General features: G+C 34.6%; 5 protein-coding genes across 6 annotated transcripts in view; 2 read left to right on the plus strand and 3 right to left on the minus strand.

Moving 5' to 3' along the window:
* The first annotated feature begins 1,525 nt into the window (after positions 1-1,525).
* Positions 1,526-6,009, plus strand: LOC132046840 (PI-PLC X domain-containing protein At5g67130). The gene is made up of 8 exons (XM_059437610.1): positions 1,526-1,825; positions 2,008-2,130; positions 2,247-2,384; positions 2,484-2,582; positions 2,666-2,969; positions 3,441-3,664; positions 4,013-4,099; positions 5,285-6,009. Exons 1-8 carry the CDS (start codon positions 1,715-1,717, stop codon positions 5,462-5,464), a joined length of 1,266 nt encoding a protein of 421 aa, XP_059293593.1. The 5' UTR covers positions 1,526-1,714; the 3' UTR covers positions 5,465-6,009.
* Positions 6,010-7,527: 1,518 nt separating this feature from the next.
* LOC132046841 (F-box protein At5g67140) lies at positions 7,528-10,381 on the minus strand. 2 transcript variants are annotated; one of them, XM_059437613.1, is made up of 6 exons: positions 10,237-10,381; positions 9,903-10,029; positions 9,627-9,773; positions 8,710-8,845; positions 8,034-8,132; positions 7,528-7,891 (listed from the first exon to the last, which is right to left on the minus strand). In XM_059437613.1, exons 2-6 carry the CDS (start codon positions 10,016-10,018, stop codon positions 7,697-7,699), a joined length of 693 nt encoding a protein of 230 aa, XP_059293596.1. In that variant the 5' UTR covers positions 10,019-10,029; positions 10,237-10,381; the 3' UTR covers positions 7,528-7,696. The 2 variants fall into 2 exon arrangements, with proteins under 2 accessions (XP_059293596.1, XP_059293595.1); XM_059437612.1 differs by lacking the exon at positions 10,237-10,381 and having other exon boundaries at positions 9,903-10,213.
* Positions 10,382-13,001: 2,620 nt separating this feature from the next.
* The window catches only part of LOC132046849 (nicotinate phosphoribosyltransferase 2-like), a 64,116-nt gene continuing 54,035 nt past the window's right edge, over positions 13,002-23,082 (plus strand). Inside the window, exon 1 of the mRNA XM_059437648.1 lies at positions 13,002-13,005. The gene's annotated coding sequence lies outside the window, so the exon portion shown is untranslated. The remainder of the gene's footprint in view (positions 13,006-23,082) is intronic.
* On the minus strand, positions 16,172-17,640 carry LOC132046842 (caffeoyl-CoA O-methyltransferase 3-like). The gene is made up of 5 exons (XM_059437614.1): positions 17,469-17,640; positions 17,279-17,358; positions 17,017-17,161; positions 16,796-16,927; positions 16,172-16,702 (listed from the first exon to the last, which is right to left on the minus strand). The coding sequence occupies exons 1-5, from the start codon at positions 17,544-17,546 to the stop codon at positions 16,409-16,411; spliced, it is 729 nt and encodes a 242-aa protein (XP_059293597.1). The 5' UTR covers positions 17,547-17,640; the 3' UTR covers positions 16,172-16,408.
* On the minus strand, positions 19,773-21,269 carry LOC132046843 (caffeoyl-CoA O-methyltransferase). The gene is made up of 5 exons (XM_059437615.1): positions 21,100-21,269; positions 20,888-20,967; positions 20,618-20,762; positions 20,408-20,539; positions 19,773-20,300 (listed from the first exon to the last, which is right to left on the minus strand). The coding sequence occupies exons 1-5, from the start codon at positions 21,175-21,177 to the stop codon at positions 20,007-20,009; spliced, it is 729 nt and encodes a 242-aa protein (XP_059293598.1). The 5' UTR covers positions 21,178-21,269; the 3' UTR covers positions 19,773-20,006.

A 23,082-nucleotide genomic window follows, 5' to 3' on the forward strand; every position in this document is an offset into this window, starting at 1 on the left:
CGTTCACATCTGAGTTTATCATCTAATTTTTGATAATAATATGGTGTGGTGTAAATATTGGGAGCGGATATGTATTGTTTTAATGACAGTTAATCCTGGTTTTAGTCAGACTCACGTAAACTTTGTTGAAGTCGATGCTGGCCTCATGTCTCACCTGTAGCCTAACTGCTTCTACGTGTTTAAATTGCCAAGTGCTGTTCTGTTTTTTGAAGCGTTACTTAGATGAATTTCGTGTACGCAATCGGAAGATTTAAGCATTAATTTTCTTAGATGTTTGTATAGGTTAACCTAACTGTTCATTAAACAGAAAGTGGGCGCCGTTCCCATTTGAAACACTGAAGGGAAATAATTGACTCCTTTGTCTATTAAGCCAACAAATTAAACTTGTGTCCCACCACCACGTGAAAAGGAAACCCTACTAGAACTTACTCCTATAAAGGAGAGCCGATAATATTGGGCAGCAATAGCACGATTAAAGTGCTGATTTTAGTTAGGAAGTCTTAATTGTAATAATTAAAATTATGACATCTGAATGCTGAAAATCACCACCCAGATAAAGTGAAAAAGCTAACAAGAGGGTGAAAACTATGAAGAACTGAAGGATTGAAGCTTTTGTGCAACAAAAATAAGAAACTGGTAATCAAGATCCTGCACATTTTACAAATATTTATAACTATTTTGCGGGGGTCAGTTATAAAAAAGCCAAAATGAAAAAAAAAAAATTAAAAAGGAGACTTGCCTTATGCGCCAGAATTGACAGATTTTATTTGTTTTTAAATACACGAAAGGTTTTTCTAAATTATTTTATTTATAGATTTTGTTGGTTTAGTTTATATTATTGTAAGGCCCCGTTTGGACATTGTTTGAAACCATGTTTGGACATACAATTTGAATATTTTAAGTTATATTTTTTTTTATAGACATAAAAATCTCATAAATTGTGAAAACTATTAAAACATTCTCAATTCTTATACAATCTTACCAAATGAGCAAATCATAGTTTATAACAAAATTAGTACATTACTATAAGGCTTTTCTAAAAAATGCAACATCAATTAATCCAACTTTACTTCAATAAAATAAAAAATTTAACATGAATAGTAATTTAACTACTATTTAATATAATCTTCCCACATAAATTAAAAGTTGGTAGACATAAATAAAGGTTGATGGAAGTTAATGAGATTGGTAAATAATTGATAGGGTTAATTGTTAAAAATATTTACCAACTTATGGTTTTTTTTTATAAAATATTAACTTATGTGTTAAATTTTGTATTTAAAAAAGTTAAAAACATGATTTCAAACCCAAACTATGCTTTTTTGGATAATTTGGGTTCAAACCATGGTAACCACGATTGAAAATTAAATGGCTAAATGCTGGTTTGAAATCATGATTTCAAAATTGATGGCCAAACGCCTACTTAAGTACTAAGCTTGAGTAATAGGCTTCAGCTAATTGCCCTTGGCCTCAAGTAAAACATTAGCCTATCGTATAATATAAAGTTGGGGTTTAGCACTTTGCAGACAGTGATACACAAAAATTGGCATCTTCTTTGTCGTCTCTCATAAATCTCACTGTTTCTAGCTCTTGACTTTTTGCCTTTTCTATTTCTTCTTCTTTCTTTTATACATGCGACCACATTTGTTTTATCAAAACTAGTGTTTTTCTTTCAACAACTCCCATACTGTCTTGTTTCTCGGAGAAGCACAGTATGTGGAGAAGAAGAGGAAATAGTTACCTCATTTTGTTAGTCTGTCACTTAGCTGTCTTTCACTGCTTACTCATCACTTCTTCAACTGCTTGTTCCAGTGGCAATTGCCAGGTAACTCTCTCTTTTCTTGCTATATTCCCTTATCTTTACAACAAGTTGTAGAGAAAAAACACTTATTTTTTTGTATGTGAAAGCAATTCTTGTATGAATTGGTGAACCCCATGTTGCAGATCCGTGCAATTTTGAATTTTGATTTGTGGGTTTCAGCTGAAATTTGATGAATATTACTACAGCTTTTAGATTCATGTGCTTCGGCTACGGATTGTGGAGCAGCTTTATACTGTGGTAATTGCCCTGAATTGGGAAAGAATCAGCCTTTTTGTATTAGAGGACAAGCTATTGAACCCACTTCCGTTGTAAGCTTCTTCCTCCTTTCTTTACTATGCTCTGAAGTGTTTTTTTTTTTTTTTGGTGAAAAAGTATGAAGTGTTTATGTTTTTGTTCTCTGTTTTTTTGACTTGGAAATGGGCAGATTAGTGGATTACCCTTCAACAAATACTCATGGCTGGTGACCCATAATGCCTTTTCAATTGTAAATGCACCATTATTGACAGGCCCTCAGAGAATTACTTTCTATAATCAAGAAGACACTGTCACTAACCAATTGAGAGTATGTTGTTCCTTATTATTGTGCAACTTCATTTTTTCAAGGATATGAGTTTATATGCTGTTGACACAACTGTTGTTTGTTTCATGTATTTTTTTTTAGAATGGAGTCAGGGGATTGATGCTGGATATGTACGATTTCGAGAACGATATATGGCTCTGTCACTCGTTTCGTGGCCAATGTTACAACTTCACTGCCTTTGTAATGCTGCTGTAAAATCCCTCTCTTCTTTTTGCTTTTGAGTCGCTCTTCCGATGTTAATAGATAAAATGTGCTTTCTTTAGGAACCAGCAAGCAACACTTTGAAAGAGGTGGAAGCATTTTTGAGCGCAAATCCTACAGAAATAGTTACCATCATAATTGAGGATTATGTGCATTCCCCAAAGGGTTTAACAAGGGTATTTGCTGATGCGGGGTTGGATAAGTATTGGTTTCCTGTTTCTAAGATGCCGAGAAAGGGTGATGATTGGCCCACCGTGAATGATATGGTTAAAAAGAATCACCGATTGTTGGTTTTTACCTCTGATTCTTCCAAGGAAGCTGCTGAAGGAATTGCTTATCAGTGGAGATACATGGTTGAAAATGAGCGTAAGTACTAAATCAGTGTGCTCCTTTGGTGGTTCTGGTTTGTGGGTTGGTTCTAGGAGCGGCAAACGGGCGGGTCGTATATGGAGGGGTCGAAAACGGGTTTAAAACGGATAAAATTTCTGACCCGCTCATATTTAACATGGATAAAAAAAATGGGTTAACCACAGATGATATGAATATCCATATTATCCATGATAAGGTGAGAACACAAGCTAAATGCCAAAATAAGTTAGACTCCAGAAAGCAAGAACACATGAAAAATAACAAGCAGATAAATGGGTATTGATAATATGGATATCCATATTATTCATCTGGATATCCATTTTTTAGTGGATAGTATGGATAATATCCATATTTGATCCATTTTTAAAAATTCAGTTATCCAACCATGTCTAATGGGTTGGATTGGATGGTTACTTGTTCTTTTTAACTATTTTGCCAGCCTGATCATATGTGGTAATAATGTTTCAGCTGGAGATCCCGGAGTGGTGCCTGGTGCATGCAACAGTCGTAAGGAATCGAAGCCACTTAATTCCAGAAGTGCCTCTCTGTTTCTAATGAACTACTTCCCCACAGTTGCTGTACAAAACGGAGCCTGCAAAGAGCATTCAACTCAACTTGATGATACGGTCGGTGCCTGTTACAAAGCAGCAGGCAACATGATGCCCAATTATGTGGCAGTAAACTTTTACATGGTATTAAAATATTTACTGGTTACTGATGCTATTGCAAAATTACTACTCTCCTCTATCCCGAAAATGTCACCTTTCTATAATTAGAAATAACTGAACTTTAAAATTTTCCTTGTATCCTTAATGAAATGATTTATAGCCACAAACCTTAGATATGTGGCACCATTTGATTAGGCACAAAGTTTAAGAAATAAAAAGACTTTTGAAATTTGCAGTCTAAAACAAACCTTAGATTTTTTTTTCTTTTTCCAAGTGCTTAGTCAAACGGTGCCACATAAATTAGTCACCATAAATTGGGAAGGACGGAGCATAAATTTTCAAACGTTGACTGATGAAAAATAAATCCTGCAGAGAAGTGATGGAGGAGGAGTTTTTAATGTTTTAGATCAAATGAACGGTCAGACACTATGTGGTTGCCCAACGGTCACGGCATGCCAGGTTTTTCCATCTTTTCTCAAATATTTGATATGTGGATAATTGTTTTAGAACTGTACACATGTGTTAATGTGGGAAAGGCTCACCCTATGAATAGAATTAGGTGGAAGAACCATAATTGAACTTCTCTTTTATTAGCTGATTCTGAGTTTGAATTATGTGGCCTGTAAGTGATACAATTTTTTCAATACGACAGTAGAGAAAGTAACGTACTTCTCTGTCCAGAAAAAAAGTTGAAGTCCACAATAAGAAATAGATTCGAGACGAGAAATAGCATAGTACTACTTATGTGATTTATCAGATCACAGGAGCTTGTAACATCAATTGCAACTTCTTTTTCTGTGAAGTTAAGCAAATTTGGTGTATTATTCACTGTAGAAGTAGTGGGCCCATGATCTTTAACATTCTGCTTGCATGAATAGATATTTTTTTTATAATTAGCAGGAGAGTTGACTTGCACCATTTTTTGCCTCTATATGGCCAAAAAGCTCTTATCAGGATGTTGTCTTCCTAGTCTCCTTTTAACCTGTCTCTCAAATAAAAATGTGCAATAAGAAGACAACCCAGGAAGATCTGACCTTAAACATGAGTTGATCAGTGGCGTGATCTTTTGATACTTATATTGATAAAATTTCAAAAAGATTTGTTGGGGGAGGATATTGGCATGGTTGAACCAAAAATTCTCTAACATTGACCTGGTTACTTAGTTTGTTTAGCCGTAATTAAATAAACAGCTTTCATCTTCATGGACATTGCAAATATTCTGAGGGATCTATTAGAGGTAGATTTAAGCTTAAACAGTTTTGTTGGTCAAACAATTCTTCAATAATATAGGGTCATCACTGATATTCTCTGCAACAAGCTTTAAGAAGTACATATCTCAATATAAAAACCTTCGACATGCTTGACAGTTTCTTCTCGGATGACATATCTGAGCAAGTGTCATTACCACTCTGTTGGTTCCTAAGGAAATATCTTAGCTTGGTTTCACTTTGTTATTAAGTGAATAGTTGTTTGTGATTTACTAGAGCCATACATGAGACCATAAGTTTACTTTTCCATTTCTGAAAATAGAATCAAGAAAAATGTTCTATTATGAACTCATGAATTATGCAGCCTCAAAGTTGTTTCCAAAAATGAACACTGAAGAACTTATGCTTAAATGGACCTTTTTTTTTTTTTTTGCAGGCGGGAACACATTATGGAGTTTGTAGGAATGTTAGTGCAGCGAATGCAGCTCCAACAGCAACTAATCCTTCTGGAATGTTTTCTGGGTCCGTGCAATTAACAGGCCATGCTTCAGCAATCCATTTTTCCAGTATCATATACCTATTTTCATTGTTTTCTGTAATGATGTTTCTATTATGAGAAGAAAGAAAAAGTGTTTCACGCAGATGTTTACATGAGTTTCATCCGTGGATGCTCGATTTCTCCTATATTTTCATGTGTATATTTTTGGAGTCAGAATAGGTACAGTATACACTAGAGTCCCACTTCGGCATGTTAGAGACAATGAACATTCAGCTTGAAGTTTTCCTAGTAAAAATGAACTCGTAATTTTATAGAGGAGTTTGACGTAGAAGTAGGCAATGGGCTGCAGAAGAGTAATCAATATGTAGCAGGTGTTTTTATCGCGACCCATGTCATTTTCTAGCTGCCAGTTCTTTTCCTTTGATATGTTGACGGGGGTGGTCTTATTTTTCAAGTGAATTTTGTTTAGTTTCCAGAAAGGAAATGTAACTTTTCTCCGGTCACATTAGTAAGTGACCTTGTGATTGTGCTATGCTGTTGCTCTGAGTTTCTTGAATTAGTTTGATAATTGAAGATGTCATGCATGAAAGCGGTTGTCTAGTAGGAGGTGATAACTGAAAATTCTTGGGTAATTCAACTATTTTCATTCGATTTTCGGTTGAGTGGTTTCTGTTTTTAACAACGTGACACTAATCTTGCTTCCAGGCCAAGCCTGGAGTGGTTCCAACGTTTTGCCTTGTTGCAATATGTGTTTTTTATTCCTTTAGGGTAAATTTATTTAGTCATTTTTTGGGATTGACAATATGGTTCTATGGAGAGTTTCAGAACAGATATACTATTCCTAAATTCATATTATTATCTGGCTGGTGATAAGTGCAAAGTGGTTTACATAAATGAAATGGGTTAAGTGGTTCTGGGGCTTTATTTGATGGGGGCGGGTCGGGTTGTGGGGTTGGTGGGCTGAGCCGGTCATCAACAACAACAACAACAACATACCCAGTGCATTCCTACATAGTGGGATTTGGGGAGGAGAGAGAGTGTCTGTGAACTACCTTACTTTTGGGAAGGCTGTTTAGGTAGACTCCTGCATTTAGTTTAAAAAGGTGCCAAGACAATAATAATAATAGGCAGTAATAGCAACATATAATAAGATAAATGACGTTAAAGAAAGAGAGAAACAAGCAAGCTAAAGGGCTGAGCCGGTCAACATTATTAAAAATTAATTAGATTAGTTAATTAAATATGGTAACCAATTAAAAGCTTCCATGTGTTTAATGAGATGAGGGTGTTAGCGATAATGGTATTTTAGACCCCATAGGTAGACGGTAGGGGTATTTGGGGGCTCAAAGGTGGATGGAGGGTATTTTTGCACCAATCGTAATAGTTCGAGGGTATGTTAGGCCCTTTTCCGATGATACATTCGAATCACTTTCTGGTTAAGCAACTTACACCAAGAGGAGCTGACAATTGTTATGGTGCTTCCTTGGCGGACTAAGTTGAGTTCTTTCCTAAGGCACATCATGTTCCTCATAGTTTCTACCTAAAGTTTTAAAATGCTTTGGCTTTTATACTATCAATTGATGTAAGTCAAACTATTATTTATTAATTAACTTTACTCTGACACCTCATTTCTTCATCTTCTCTTCAGGTTTTTATTCAGGGCAGTTCATGTATTAGTTGTATTCAAAGAATGATGATGTCAATCATGCAATCTTTTTCGTCTTTCCAACGTTTCTGCTTGCGGTGTAATCACTATTAACATTATGCAGTTTAGCCACTTTCCAGCTTTGAAAATTAAACTAAAATATGATAGATTCACATGTTAGACCACTATAATACTATTCTAAGGTTTCTCTCATGTGACACTACTATGCTCCATAGTGGAATCATTGTTTGTTTAAAGCATTAGACAAATCCTAAACATCGCCACTGATGTCAGATGAAGTTTCTATGGTAGTAAGGCTACGTTTTACTAATAAGAGACACACAGAGATTTGTTATGTCTGCCTCTCTGGGCGCTCTAATTAAAACAGAGAGTTTCAGTTGTATGCACTGATGGTGTATGAAATATCTACACAATTAGATCATTTAGAAGGTGATTATAGGTAAATTTTATGACAAATATTAATAGGCGAAATAGCCTTTAAATGTCTCTAGCAGAAGGATCTTTTCAGAAGCCGTGCTGCAGGAAATCGTCCAAACAAAAACAAAGGAGAACCACAAAAACAATCTGTACAAAGCATTATTGTTCAATGCAACAATTGACAAGCTGTACACAAGATATAGTTGCAATAACAATCCACGTGGATGATCCCTTAAGAGAAAGGTCACACAGGGACTTCTGGCTTGTCAAAATACAGCAATATCAGGCAGGATTCCTTTAGGTTGTATCTGTAGGGCTGGGCTAATAGTGAGTAGGCCAATAAAACAGTCCACGGTAACCCTCATGCCCCATGCATTAATAGACTCTAGTTTCCGGCATTTATTTACCAAAGCTAGAAGCCCATTCTCAGTTACATGACGACACCCCCAAAGCACAATAGTCTGCAAAACAGATAGACAAGTATTAGTATTAAAAATCCCTTATTACAGTGGAGAAAGTAAAACAAAGAGGTAAGAACTGCTAGTGAATTGGTGATGCATTTGAAGAGGTGCAACCTTAGGTGTGGAATTTTCGGAGACTTACCTTCAAGTGTGGGCAGCTACCAGCAATAGCAAACAAGGATGTGTCTGTTATGAATGTACCACCGATATTCAGATGCTGTAGAGAATTAGCTCTGGAGATCTATCAGAAAAAGAAAAGAAAAAAACTAAATGAGGCAATAGACTGGTAGAACTTTTCATAAGCAGCTAAGTTCACCCAGAAGTACAGGTCAGGTAAAGCCTAACTCGCATCAGAACAATAAATGAAATTCACCAACTTTACACTTAATCATCCCCTATAGATTGACTAACTATTGAAGCAGCTTCACTGGGTTCAACAAGTCATCAAAATGCATGAATATTGGTGTACAATTGCAGCCTCCAGAGATATAGTTGCAAGGAACAAAGAACATTAACCTTCTACACGGGATTTTGGTGTACAATTCTTTCCAATCTTCCGTTGGTTTTGTTAATGTAATGGAAGCTTGAGATCCAAATGGTATATTCTAAAGGGAAGTGTAACAGATTTAATAGGTGAAGAAATCTCTTTCCCTCTGATTAGTATATGATGTCCTTGCTTATTCTAAAAGCAATTGTTACGTACACATTGAAGTAACCAAATAGCTCCAATTAGACATAAATCTCTAAGACAATAACATCTAACTAGACCAACTTAATATTTCAGATCAAGGACACAATAAACAATGAGGATGACATACCAGTTGAACAACACCTGTATCTGTGATCCCAGTAGTGCCCCATAAAGATAGTGATGACAGATTGCTAATACATTTAGCAGTTGACAATTGGTACAGCCCGCGATCTGTTATTTGACAACCCCAACGGCTCCTTGAACTTAAGATAGCAAACAAGTCAGAACAGTATAACACATAAGACCTCCCTGATCATCGTGGTATTGCATTTTTTAACACTAAAGATTCAAAGTTGAGACAACCAAAAAGGTTGTAGACATTTGTGCATTGACAACTAATAATAATTGTTGTAACTCAATCGAGTCTTGCAGAAATAGGATCAAATATAGAGCTTCCAATATATGCTGTTGGGACGGGGTAGCTAGCTCTCTAATACTAGTAACTCCACATGATTAGATGTCTTCATCGATCTAGTGCAGGGGCGCATCTAGCATACCAAGTGTGGTGGATCTATTAATGGTACATAGTCTAGACCTAGCCCAATTTTCAAAAATTGAAGTGAAAGGACGGCTTTTTTGCTTTGCTCATCTATCATACTTGAGATAGATTAAAAGAGAAATTGATTACTCTGATTGCAGGATTTGAAAAGAAGACTATCAATAGTCTAACATCTCTATAGAAGATTCAATAAATCTTATTAAAGCTAGTCCAAGAAAGTCACTTCTCCTTCAATGTATTTTTGTTACTAATATAAGCATTCTCACTTCTATTATCTCAAAGTCCTGATCAAATTACTTGTTGCCCATTTTAAAGATATCTAAACCCGAGTCCTAAATGTAGATGAATGAGAGTGCTTTTATCATAAATTGACAAATGTACCATAGCTGATCAAAGTTCATTTAAAGAGTGCAATGAAAGGAAATAAATTTACTTAGTACTAAATTTTACAGAGCAAAGGGATATAGAAAGAAAAAAAGTCATACATATCGAGTTCCTTGAGACTGTAAGCATGAAGGACAAGGCGAGTGGTAGAATCATCATTCACTTTCCACCCTGAAAAACTCAATCTTTCTCTTCTTGCCAGGGATTCTTTCACCCCCTGCCTCCATTTCTTGCACACAGCGCTGGTCCTACAACATGTACAACGACAAATAAACACAAGAGCAAAAAAAAAGAGGTGGGGGCCGGGGGGGGGGGGGGGGGGGGGTGTAAATACAGGGAAGAACAAAATAAAAAGGCTGAAAATTAGCAAAACTAACTGAGCCAAATCCTTGAAACAAGTAAGCATAGCAAATATGTGAGCCAAGAGGTCAAAGGGGAGTCTATCAATCGGCCTGTCTTGATCATCTAGTTCCTCAACCCCCTTTCGCTTCATTGAAATTAAAGCTGAAAAGCGAAATCACAGAAATAACAAGGTGCTTCAAAATTCAACAAAACTCACAAAGACAATTCAATTCAAGAAGAAGAAGGAGAAGGCGTCGTAGTTATGTAAGCTGTGGAACAGAGAAATAATAATAAAATAAAAAATCTGTAGGAGAGAGAAACAAGACGATGGAAATAAAGTGTGGTCATATTTCGTCATGTTATATTCACCTTTTAACGTAGTACGGTGTCTTTCTAGATGCAGTAGCTTTTAGAATCTTCTTAAAGGATTCGGCCTGTAAGCCTGTAACTGACTCAGATGGTTAAATTTAGTAAACTTGCCCGTCATTTTAGTCGAAATATGAGAACATCTGTAATAATTGCAGATGATGGCCTGACTAAAATTCAAAAAGTTTACCTGAATCTAATAATTTTAACTGTTAGTATATTTATTTTAGATGTACACTAAAGTATATCCTCCTAAAATAGTGTGTAAGTTGTGCAAGTATTGTGTCTTTGCGTAATCGTAACTCAGGACACCTTTGATTGTTAGTTTCGTTAATAACGTCACGTTCAGCTTTCGTGTATAGACTGATTTGGGCATTACACGTGGTTATGCCTTGCCGTTCTTCTTTGCAAGGAACTCTTTTTTTCCCTTTCCATTTGGATGTTATCTTATTGACTTTTGTTATTTATTAGTATTAGAAATGTATATGATCCTTGATCAATTGTGTAAACTAACACGCTTTGGTTCCTTTCTCGTTTAATTAGATGCTTATCCTAAAAATAAGTCAATCGAAGTTGTTTTTATTTGTATATTGGGATTGACAAAATCCAACTTATGGGTAGTTTTTGGAATAATTTCTCACAAGTTTAATATATTATAAACAACGAATTTCTATCTATGATCTTATATTGATATATAGTAAAATCGATATTTGTGACATGGTTCAACACTAGAATCTTGGATATGCGAGTACAAAATGTAACTTTCTTTGTTCCATTTTATGTGCCACATCTTTTTTTTGGTCCATTCCAAACGAGTGACATATTTCTGCATTTAAAAATAATTTAATTCTAAACTGTTCATGTTATCCTTAATGAAACTATTTTATAGTCATAGAAATGTCTATTATGTTTTAGACGACAAGTTCAAAAAAAAAAAAAAAATCTTAAATTTCATGTCCACTCAAATACGGTGACATAAAATGGGACAACATGAGTAGTATTTAATAGATAAATTAGGTTTGAGATGATGGTATTTTCCTTTAACTGTTTAACGATGTTTAATCTAAGTATCATAATTAAGAATTAAGATAGATTTCAAGGTTTGGATTCAACTCTCATCAGTTCTCTATTTGGTTAGTAGTTAATTTTTGGAAGTCGGAACATTATACGCCGCTAAGAACGATTAAAATGCTTCGAGCATGAAGCGCATTAAAATGAACGATAATTCTAGTACGTGGATCAATTGTGTAAACTTTTGGTTCCTGTTTAATTAGATGCTAAAAATAAGTCAATCGAAGCTTGTGTAAGGATAGATTTTGATTTTCAAAGTTTTGGGTTGCTTCATGGCTTTGAGATTTCATATATATTAAATTGTACAATGTAATTAATTTTTAATACAAACAAACCCATCAGTCAAAAAAATACTAATTCCTTAATGATAAATTGTTTGATGGTCCTTTAACTTTTGAAAGTTAATTATTTATCATAATTAGCTCATTGGTGGAGGAGAAAGTTCTACTCACTCCTATTTGTAATAAAATGAGACAGTAGATTTTGATTTTCAAAGTTTTTATTAAATTGTGTGTATAAATCAACCTATCAGTCAAAAATACTTGCATAACAACATAATTAATCCTTGCATAACTTACTTTAAAACCAAAAAACCCCTAAGTGAATGAACGATGCCGGAGAGAAAGTCATTACATATTAGAAAAACAAAATAATACTCATCATAGCCATAGGATTTGAAACAAAATTCCATAAAGGATTTTTAATTTATAGGGGTGCAAAAAATTTCAGAATTGAAAGAAAAATAGGCAAAATAAGCGATAAAACTTCCAATTTGGTCGGTGATGGGGTTAGCAAAACATGGATCCCACAAGTTCCACCTACAGATGACATCATCAACTTTTGAAGTGTATTTAAAGTCCCCAAACTTTGAAATATTTACCAATTTATACGTCGCTAATAATGGAATAAATTGAAGTACAAGGGCAAATTAGAGCTTTAGAAAGGGCCCCACATTAGTTGGCTTAGGAAAAGGGCAATTCGCAGGAATGGCCCCTCATTCGGGGTGGTCTTTAATTTTTGTCGAAATGTCTAATTGTTGGCGATTCTTTAATTTTTGTCGTCAAATACGGTAGAAATCAACATGAGATTTAATAGGGTTCGAATTAGAACGTTATAAAAATAAAAAATAATTTCGCAAGGCAAGGCTTGGGAAATGTTATATCGGATCAGGCATAAGCGCCTTAAGGCAAAACTAAAGTTATGTCGGATCCGGCATAAATTTTATGCCTTAAGGTAATTTATAAGGCAAACTTTTAGTTATGTCGGAGACAACATAAGTTGTCTTAAGGCATAACTTTTAGTTATGCCGGATCCAACATAGGTTGCCTTATAAGGCAAATTTTTAGTTATGCCTTAAGGCAACATATGTCGGATCCAGCATAACTTTAGTTATGCCTTAAGTCAACTTATGCCGCATAAAACAGACTTTTCTCAAAGCCTTACCTTGCGAAATTATTTTTCTTTTTATATCTGAGCGGGGGTTCGAACCCAGAACTTCAGTATTTTCGGCCACCTTTTCAAGCAAAGGGCAAAACTTAAAGACCTTTGAGGGGCAAAATTTAAAGACCACCCCAAAAGAAGAGCAATCCGAGCAAAAAAATGTACGGAAAAGGAGAAATCTTTGGTATTTGTGACAATTAAACTACATAGTCCAACTTCTACTGAATATAGTACAACACCTCTAAGCATGAGCTAACCCTAACTTCTATGAAATGCCAAGATTGGCCCTATGGTGGGCAAGGAGGACAACATGAAGCTCCTGAAACTCTTCCTTATATGAGGTATTTTTCGCTACCTTAAGGTAGAGTTTACCTTCAGGTATAAGGTAGGTAGAGTTTGAATCCAAAACTCTACCTTTGCGATTTTTCTTTTTAATTTTTGACTGAGCGGGGGTTAGAATCCGAAACCCATTGGTTTTTAGACGAAGGACAAAAATCAAGACCAACAATTTGAGGGACAAAAATTAAAGACCTGTGCCTTTGAAGGACAATCCGCGCAAAAAAATGAATTGGAGATCCAATGCTCACTTAGGTTAATTTGAACAGGTTTTTTCGCGAAGGACAAATATATTTCGCCAAGTATAGTTGTATGAGGTATTTTGTTCCAGCACGAGTCTGTCAATGTAATTGGAATGAAGCAACATAAACTCGTCCAGTTTTAGGCTAGCAGATTTTGCTGTATATAAAACATGGGGTTAGAAACTTGATAAGGTTTCTATAGAAGAACACCACAATTTCATTTGCATGAAGACAAATTATAATCTAATATAATCCTAAGTGAGCATTGGATCTCCAATTCATTTTTTTTGCGCGGATTGTCCTTCCGGATTCTAACCTCCGCTCAGTCAAAAATTAAAAAGAAAAATCGCAAAAGTAGAGTTTTGGATTCAACCTCTACCTGTCTTATGCCTGAAGGCAAACTCTGCCGTAAGGTAAAGTTTTGCAGGCAAATTTTGTCTTGACATTTTTTTTTTTAAAATTTTTAACTGAGCGGGATTCGAGCTCTGAACCTATGAATTTTTAGGTGAAGAACAAAATTAAAAACCAGCAATTTGAGGAGCAAAAATTAAAGACCACCCCCCGAACAAGGACAATGCAAATTGCCCAATTCAGTTTGGTTGGCCCATAGGAAATGGGCTACGTATCATTGGGGGAATTTTTACCTGTCATAGCTACCTTTAAGATTTATTTATGAATAATAACTACCTTATTTTTTTATTTAATTTTTGTAGCTTTATTTTTCCAAAATTACATTTCATAACTAATCCAGTAACTTTTGAAATACATGTACCTCTTTATTCTCCCTCACTACACATTTATCATCTTCTCCGGACCCTAAAAAAATTCTCTCTCCTCTTTCCCTTTCCCTTTCCCCTCACTGCCGCCTCGGCTCCGACATCTCCTTGGCGCCGCGCAGCTAAAGGGGCTGCTCTTGCGTCGATGATGCCGAGAAAAAAATTCTCTCTCTATTGCCATCGGTGATGCCGAGAATCCATGGCTTCTTCTCGGATACGGACGGTTATCGAGCAAGTTGATCGGATTTGGAATAATGAACATCACAACCATAAAGCTTAAGCTTTTTGTGATTGCTGAAACGATATATATCGATTCAATGATCTAGTAGAAGTTGATTTCAATTCCTACTTTTCTTGGAGTTATTACCAACGTGTAAATGCGACTCAAATATGTTGGAACTCAACTACTCCTGCAAATCGTGTTAATATTTTTTTTTCCTTCTCGTTAAGATATGCATATGCTCAAGTTACAATCTTTTCAAGTAAGTATGGCACTTAGAGATATAATGATGCGAAGAAGGTGTTTGATGAAATGCCTCAAAAGATATATTGTTGCCTCTCTTTGTTACGATATCATGTTATCTTGATCATGGGTTGGTGAATAAGGTAATGGATGAATTTCGTCTGGTTTCTACTAAGGATAATGTTGGGCTGGACAGCTATGATTGATCTTTGGTTAGAAACGAGTGAAATGAAAAATCTTGGGAAATATATTTCGGTATATTTCGTTGTATTTCAATGTATTTCTAATTTAAAACGAGTTTCGATATATTTCATTGTATTCCATTGTACATACACATACTACAATTTTATATTTCTTAAACAATCAACCATATTTCATTGTATTTCGGTGTATATTTTTACGTATTTGGAAGTATTTCTAAAAGTTTGGAATGGAGTAATTTGGAGAGAGAAACGTGGGTTGTTATGGAACTTCGATAGTTATGCGTCATACATGGTTGATTTAATTTGACTTACCATTTAAAATGAAAGAAGAGAATCTATTCCATAAATACGACCTATTTTTACTGCGATTTTGTATTTCAGTATATTTCAAAAATGTGAACTCTCCCAGATTTTGTATTTCCGTGTATTTCTTTATATTTCAAAAACCCGAAATACAACTAAATACAAAGAAAACTAGCTACGATTTGTAAATATAGAAAAAGTAGCTATAAATTGTTAGAAGCTATTAAAAGGTAACTGTTTTTGTAAGTTGCCCATCATTGGGCGACTGAGTGGGTAAATCTGAAGCCCAAAATCTCAAAGTCTTAATACCAATGCCCGACAAAGTGAAGCTCAGTCTCGATCCTACTCGTCCCCAGCCTGGCTAATCAGTACTCTCTCGTCCCATAATAAGTGTCACTTTAGTCAAATTTTTTTATCCATAATAAGTATTATCTTAGAAAATCAAGACATAAATTGACTAGTTTTTTTCAATTTTATCTTTAGACAATAAAGTAACACCTAAATGATGATTGGAAAAGCCACATAGTAACTTGGTATTGTTGAATTTCCAATGTCAAAAAGTTTACTTCTTGTGCATGCATTAATCAAAGGTTGAAGTAATTAATTTTTATTATATAAAGATAATTTGGTAAACTTCACATTGCATTATTGATTTCTTAATGTGCGTGTTTTTGGCTAAGATGACACTTATTATGAGACGGAGGAAGTAATTTTGATCCATATATTCTAGTTTATCGAAGTTTTCACCCAAAAATGGCCCTATAGTCTACAGTCTACACATCAAATTCATCATCAGAATGGGGCATTTTGTATAGCTTGGGTGAGGCTGCATCTAGCTAATCACTACTAGTTAATAGCAGTTCTTTTTGATTTCTCCTTTTGTTCGACTGAGTCAGTTGTAGTTGAAAGTCATGCCACCTTTTTTTTATTAAAATCTTTTTCAGTCTTAGCCACTTTGGTTTCTTCTTTGGAAAATGACGACTTTTACCTGTTCAAATTAACCTTTTCTTTTTGTCCTACACTGCATTTTGCACCAATTCTGTGATTCTGTCAAGACGTAATTGATTCTCAATTAGCCCCACTCACCAGATAACATGTTGGAACTTTGTTCTTTGTAATTGGACTTTTTTTTTTTATTTATTTCATAAAAATACATTTTGTGAAATAAACAGTAGGTACCTAGACAACGACCCTTGACCAGAAAATACAGAACTAAATGTGAAAGGTGAAATAACGAATGAATCGAAACAGGGAATTTAAAAAATATAAATCCTCCATTGCTATGAGCTAGGCCAATGTTATGCCTTTCGTTCTTGGTTGCGATCAATAGCACTTTATATTTTAACTGATGCGGCGACATAAGGTGATGCCATCACCAACTGGAAGCTGGCAGATTTCGATTCTTGTATCAGCAGCCAAAGCCTTGTTGAGTTCCAATACAAAATCCCTATAATATCTAACGTATTTCCTGAGGGGTGCATCAGGTGGTGCCACTACTGATCCATTCCATAGGGTGTTGTCGTAGCCAATTAGTCCACCAACCTTGACCAAGTCAATTAATCTCTTGTGATAGTTCAAGTAATTGTCCTTGTCAGCATCCACAAATATGAAGTCGTATGATCCATGGTATTTGCCCTGTTACCAAAAATGATAACAAACATTAACAATCATAGACAAGTTTTCAGTTTATTCATTAGTTTGTATGTTCATGGGACTTTATGTACTTACGTCTTCAATCATTTGGTCCAGAACGGGAAGTGCAGGGCCTTCTCTGAACTCAATTTTGTGAGCTAGTCCAGCCTTTTCAATTACTGGAAGACCAATTTCGTAGTTTTCCCGGTTGATATCCATGGCAAGAATCTGAATCAATTGTTAGTAAATTAGTACGAATTTATTATAAGTTCAATTATCATTTGCGAGACTGCCAGAAATTGGTAAAAATTAATTACCTTGCCATCATCGGGAAGAGCCATGGCAGTAGCAAGAAGAGAGTAACCAGTAAAAACACCAATCTCCATTGTATTTTTGGCATTTATGAGTTTGAGAAGCATGCTCAAGAATTGTCCTTCATCAGCAGAGGTGGTCATAATGTTCCTATTAATGAGTAGATGAAGTTTTAATACTTAATGCCAGTTGGAAAATTACCACATTTAAGTATTCAATTTTACATGAACTATAGGCAAAGTAAGAAAAAAAAAAGGAGAAAGTTACCAAGGGTGATTTGCAGTAATCTCTCTGAGCTCTTTCATGGGTTTTGGCTCTCTTGGATATACACTCGTTTCAAGAATGTACTGTTGAAACATGATTGAAACAATTGATTAAAATCAATACGTCCATAAAAATTGTATATGTGACTATAATGAGAAGTGGTTGTATGTGGTTTAATTTGCATGTAGTTTACCTGATAAAGGGCATCGCTTTGCAGGAGACTCTTGTGTCCAACTTCTTGATGTCTCCCATTTTCTCCATTGCTTGCCATTGTTGCTTGGTCTTTTGTTGGTGTTGAAGTGGATATTTTAGCTACTTATGTTTCTGAAGTAGATAAGTCTTAAGTAAGCAAATCTGCTTTTGGAGAGATGAAAAGTGGCTTAATTTATAGTAGTGGAAAAGAAGAGAGACATGTAAATAGTGGTTGGCTGAATACGATTGGAAGTTGGTGAAGTCTCCTACTCTCCTTCCTCTTCCAATTTGTCCAATTGACCAACTCCTTTTTTTGACTTCAAATACATTGCCTAACAATATCCGCCGCCAGACTCTCACTTTCCTAATTTCAGATTAGGCTACTTTCCTTGACAAATTCAGTTGAAAAGTATTCTTTACTGTTTGAACAGACTCATGTCAAGTGGACGATTCACTGCCGATATTTTTACACACAAAAAAAAAAAAAAAAAAAAAAAATGCTGTAGGATCTGTGAACTCAATGATAAGTAATACGTACTCATTAAAAGTGGTTGGTTGCTGACTTAAAACTGGTAATCTTATGTAATTGTTGTCTTACAAATAATGGGCGAGCGGGCATGGAATTATTTTACTATTTTCTTAAGTTTGTTGGCGTTTGTTCGAGTAAAGAAATTTTCTATGAAAATATATGTTCAAGTTTGATGAAATTTATATTTATTAATTTATTTATTTTGAGGCTGAGAAATTCAAACTTATATGTAGTATTTTTAAAATTTCCCACAACTGAAATATTATTTTTGGACAACTAATTTATATGAGTAATCTTATTCTGCATTGGTCAACTTCACTCTTATAGTGATACAAAGTACCAAATATATTTAAGATATAGGGTGTAAATCAAATGGTTCAAAATTAGAATCCTGAATGCCTAAATAGTGAAATGTTATTCCCCTGTTTTATTTTATATAGCCTTATTTGATTAGACGTAAAATTTAAAAATATAATAAAAGATTTTTGACACACCAAAGTACAATTATAATTAGCGACTTGAGATATACTATGACATTCCTATAGCTATAAGAGCATGTCATTGGAGCAAAATGAAAAGTTTATATATATAAAAAAAAAAATTAAAGATGTGTCTTTTTTTTTTTTTTTTTTTTTTTGACTGGAAGTAGAAAGAATTGAAGTCACATAAAATTAATTAGAGAGAGTATTCTTTCAGATGATGGCAATTTTCTTTCACTATCTAACCATGCCAAACCAAGTACTTGGAAAAGATCTGTTGAAAATAACTATCACATTGCCAAATGTAATTTGCTTGTATATGTTTATGGTGTATTTTCTTTTTCTCCAAGACGAGTCTGTCAAATGTAATTGGGACGAAGCAATATCTACTCGTCCAATTTAAGCAAATAGATTTCGTTGTAAAGAAAACTTGGGTGACTGAGTGGGTAACTCTGAAGCCCAGAATCTTAAGTAGGCTACTCCTCTCCACCCTGGCCTATCTGATATTGAGAACTTAAGAATTTGCAAAAATAGGATACTTTGAGGGCTGGTATTTAATTTTATCCCCGTTATTAAAAGTTTTGCATATAAGACCAAGCTACATAACTTTTCAAAGTTATGTCCGCCACGGCATCACTTTGAACAAAGTTATGCCCCGCCAAACTACCCTTGCAAATTTACTTAAATGGGAACAAAAGTTAAATAACAGACTGAAATGATCCTATTTATGCAAATCTCCCTTGATATAATTTGGTTGATTTTAGCGCGTTGGTCAAAAATAGAACACTAGTCCCCTTTAGAAATTACTATTTTGATGCATATGGCTTAGGCTTGGAAGCTGCTTCTCTTTTTCTTTTTTCTTTTTGGTTTTTTTTTTTTTTTTTTTTTTTTTTTGGGGGGGGGGGTGGGGTGGGGGAGAGGGGGTGGTTGGAAGTTTTAATCACCCAAAAAAATGGCCCTATAATCTACACCAATGATGCATACTGTTGAGAAATGCATCTAGCTAATCACACTAGTCAGGGGCGGATTTAGAGGGTGCTGAACATCTCGGCAAAAAATTATAGTGTATATATATATAGGGTAGATTTCTTATGTTTATATATATATATATTAACTTTTGAATACCCTAAAAAAATGCAAAAGGTTAGCTTAAGTAGTTTAAAGTATTCAAAATTGTCTCCTCTTAGGATCCGCCACTGACAATACTAGTAATAGTTTGAGGATGGAACTCATGGACTACATTTACTCGTTCAAACCTTTTCCCCACCAGCCCCACTGACCTGTGACATTTTCGACATTTGATCTTTGAACTTGAAATTTTTCTTATTTATCAAAATACATTGTGAAACAAACTGTAGGAAATATAGACTATGTAATCTTTACAAGAAAAGAGAACTGATAAAAGATAAAATAACGAATAATTCAAACAGGGGAATTCAAAAAACAATAAATCCTCCATTGCCATGAGCTAGTCCAGTAGTGGCATGACTTCCATTTTTGGTTGCCACAAATAGACAATGTTTCTGTATATTTAACTAATGCGGCGGCAAAGGGTGATTCCATCACCAACTGGAAGCTGGCAAATTTCGATTCTTGGATCAGCAGCCAAGGCTTTGTTGAGTTCCAATACGAAATCTCTATAATATCTAACATATTTCCTGAGGGGTGCATCAGGTGGTGCCACCACTGATCCATTCCATAGGGTGTTGTCATAACCAATTAGTCCACCAACCTTCACCAAGTCGATTAATCTCTTGTGATAGTTCAAGTAATTGTCCTTGTCAGCATCCACAAATATAAAATCATATGATCCATGATATTTGCCCTGTTACCAAAAAATGATAAACAAAAGTTAACATTAACCATCATAGACAAGTTTATAGTACTAATTTATTTATTTGATATTATGTTCATGGGATTTTAGGTACTTACGTCTTCAATCATTTGGTCAAGAACGGGCAGTGCAGGGCCTTCTCTGAATTCAATTTTGTGAGCTAGTCCAGCTTTTTCAATTACCGGAAGACCAATCTCATAGTTATCCCGATTGATATCCATGGCTAGAATCTGAATCAATTTTAGCATATTAATACATATTTATATGTTCAATTATCATAACTACTAGAAAATGGTAAAGTTAATTACCTTGCCATCATCAGGAAGAGCCATGGCAGTAGCAAGCAGAGAGTAACCGGTAAAAACACCAATCTCCATAGTGTTCTTCGCATTGATGAGTTTGAGAAGCATGTTCAAGAATTGTCCTTCATCAGCAGAGGTGGTCATGAGGTTCCTGTTTTTTTGGGGGGGTCAAATGAAGAATTCCATACTTAATTCCAGCTAGAAAGTTGCCACATTTGATATTCATTCAATTTACAGGAACTAATTAAAGTTCAAAGTAAAGTAGGAGAAAGTTACCAGGGGTGTTTTGCAGTAATCTCTCTTAGCTCTTTCATGGCTTCAGGTTCTCTTGGATAAACACTTGTTTCAAGAATGTACTGTTGAAGCACAAATCAAACAATTTATTAAAATCAACATGCTCATAAAAGATTTTTGCACAGGGAAATTAGTGTCTTGTGACAATATGAATTAGAAGTGGCTATATGTGGTTTAATTTGCATGTAGTTTACCTGATAAAGGGCATCACTTTGCAAAAGACTCTTGTGTCCAACTTCTTGGTGTCTTCCATTTTCTCCATTGCTTGCCATTGCTACTTGATCTTTTGTTGGTGTAGAAGTGGATATTTTAGCTATCTTTGTTTCTAAAGTAGATGGGTCTTAAGTAAGCAACCTGCTTTTGAAGAGACGAAAAAGACTTAATTTATAGTAGTAGAAAACAAGAGAGACATATTGTAAAGAGGGGAGGGGTTGGTTGGTGGAAAATGATTGGAAGTTGGTGAATATTTGGTTCTTTCTCCTACAGTTTCTTGGAGAATAAAGCCAAACGACGACCAACTCCTTTTTTGACTTAAAATCCATTACCTAACTCTCACTATTTCAGATTAGGCTACTTTCTTGGACAAATTCAGTTGAAAAGTATCCTCTATTGGAAGAGTCGACTGCTCCTCAAGGATTAGTAATTCAGTAAATACAATGATAAAGTAGTTGGTTGTTGACTTAGTTGGGTTTGTACATTCGATTTGAAATCATAATTTGGAGAGACGGATTCAGAATTTAAATTTTGTGGGTTCAATATTAAGAATTTTAGCATTGAACCCATTATATTTTAAAAGTTATGGGTTCATATCTATTATATATATAATTTTAATAATTTTTTACACATAAATTTATACTCCGTGTTGAAAGTGAGGGTTCAATTGAACCCTCACTTAATAGGCTAGATCCGCCCCTGATGGTTTGAAATCAGCTTTTGGACATGCGACCATGGGATGAAATCCCAAATCATCCAAAAAGACTTTGGGGTTTCAAATTATAATTTCAAACCATGTCCAAACGGCAGCTAATGCTAAGTACTATTATGTAATTGTTTCTTACAAATAATGGGCGACAGGGTATGGAATTACTATGTTTTTAAGTTTGTTGACCTTTGTTAAAGGATGATTATATTTACTCTCTCCTATTCATATTATATGGTGTTTTTTGTTTTTACATTTAGTCCAAACTAAAAAGATTTTTTTATATCTTTTATAAATAGTTTTTTTACATAAAAATATACTATTCATTTTTTTTTTCAAATTTAACTTTATTTAGATAAGTGGATTTTTACTATCTAATTAAGGGTTAATTTAGTGAAAACACTTCTTACTTATTTCTTAAGGGTGCGCCCAAATAAAAAATATTTTATGGAACGGAGGGAGTATATAATTATTTTGAGGCTGAGAAATTCAATCTTATATGTCATATTTATCCTGCATTGGTCAATTTGACTCTTGGTGAGATAAAATAGTACTAACAACTATGTTTGAGACAAAGCGTAAATCAAATGCTTCAAATTCAAATGCTTCAAATTTAGAATCCTGAACGCCCAAATGGCAAAGTGTTACTCTTCCATTTTATATTATATAACGGTGTTTTGATTGGTGCGAAATTGCGAAATTTTAAAAAGAAAGAAAGATTTTTGACACACTAAAAGTACATTATAACTTGTGGTCTTAAATAGATATAAGAGCATGCTATTAATTAAGAGTAAAATGAAAAGTTTATAATTAAAGAATTTTAAATATAAAACATGTGTCATTTTCTTTAAAATGACAAAAAATAAAAGAGCGTGACATAAAATTAATTAAAGAAAATAGTCTTAGATAGATCAATCAAGTTTCAGATGATGGTAATTTTCTTTCATTATCTAACGATGTCAAACCTCAAGTACTTGAAAATATCAATTGATTTAACTATCACATTGCCAAGTGTAATTTGCCTGTATACGTATGGTGTCTTTTCTTTTCTTCTCCAACGCAAGTCTGTCAAATACAATTGGGATGAAGCAACATAAACTCATCCAATTTTGGCAATGGCCCAGAATCTTAAGTGGCTATTCTTCCCCACCCTGATCAATCTGAAATTGAGAATTCAAAGATTTGCAAAAAATATGATACTTTGAGGGCTGCATAAGCTGTGTCGTGCTTGTTTAAAGCTATGCCCACCTGGCATAAT

This window comes from Lycium ferocissimum, chromosome 2 (genome assembly GCF_029784015.1).
Source record: "Lycium ferocissimum isolate CSIRO_LF1 chromosome 2, AGI_CSIRO_Lferr_CH_V1, whole genome shotgun sequence".
Classification (NCBI taxonomy): Eukaryota; Viridiplantae; Streptophyta; class Magnoliopsida; order Solanales; family Solanaceae; genus Lycium; species Lycium ferocissimum.

Excerpts from the sequence above, each read along its gene's own strand:
- LOC132046840 (XM_059437610.1), top strand. The coding sequence starts at position 1,715 with ATGTGGAGAAGAAGAGGAAATAGTTACCTCATTTTGTTAGTCTGTCAC. Across the intron at positions 2,583-2,665 it reads GTTACAACTTCACTGCCTTT|GAACCAGCAAGCAACACTTT; the intron begins GTAATGCTGCTG and ends TGCTTTCTTTAG. Across the intron at positions 3,665-4,012 it reads TGGCAGTAAACTTTTACATG|AGAAGTGATGGAGGAGGAGT; the intron begins GTATTAAAATAT and ends TAAATCCTGCAG.
- LOC132046842 (XM_059437614.1), bottom strand. The coding sequence starts at position 17,546 with ATGGCAAGCAATGGAGAAAATGGGAGACATCAAGAAGTTGGACACAAG. Across the intron at positions 17,359-17,468 it reads AAAGCGATGCCCTTTATCAG|TACATTCTTGAAACGAGTGT; the intron begins GTAAACTACATG and ends ATGTTTCAACAG. Across the intron at positions 16,928-17,016 it reads CTCTTCCCGATGATGGCAAG|ATTCTTGCCATGGATATCAA; the intron begins GTAATTAATTTT and ends CAATTGATTCAG.
- LOC132046843 (XM_059437615.1), bottom strand. The coding sequence starts at position 21,177 with ATGGCAAGCAATGGAGAAAATGGAAGACACCAAGAAGTTGGACACAAG. Across the intron at positions 20,968-21,099 it reads AAAGTGATGCCCTTTATCAG|TACATTCTTGAAACAAGTGT; the intron begins GTAAACTACATG and ends GTGCTTCAACAG. Across the intron at positions 20,540-20,617 it reads CTCTTCCTGATGATGGCAAG|ATTCTAGCCATGGATATCAA; the intron begins GTAATTAACTTT and ends AAATTGATTCAG.
- LOC132046841 (XM_059437613.1), bottom strand. The coding sequence starts at position 10,018 with ATGAAGCGAAAGGGGGTTGAGGAACTAGATGATCAAGACAGGCCGATT. Across the intron at positions 8,846-9,626 it reads AGTCTCAAGGAACTCGATAT|TTCAAGGAGCCGTTGGGGTT; the intron begins GTATGACTTTTT and ends TGCTATCTTAAG. Across the intron at positions 8,133-8,709 it reads ATACAGGTGTTGTTCAACTG|ATCTCCAGAGCTAATTCTCT; the intron begins GTATGTCATCCT and ends TTTTTCTGATAG.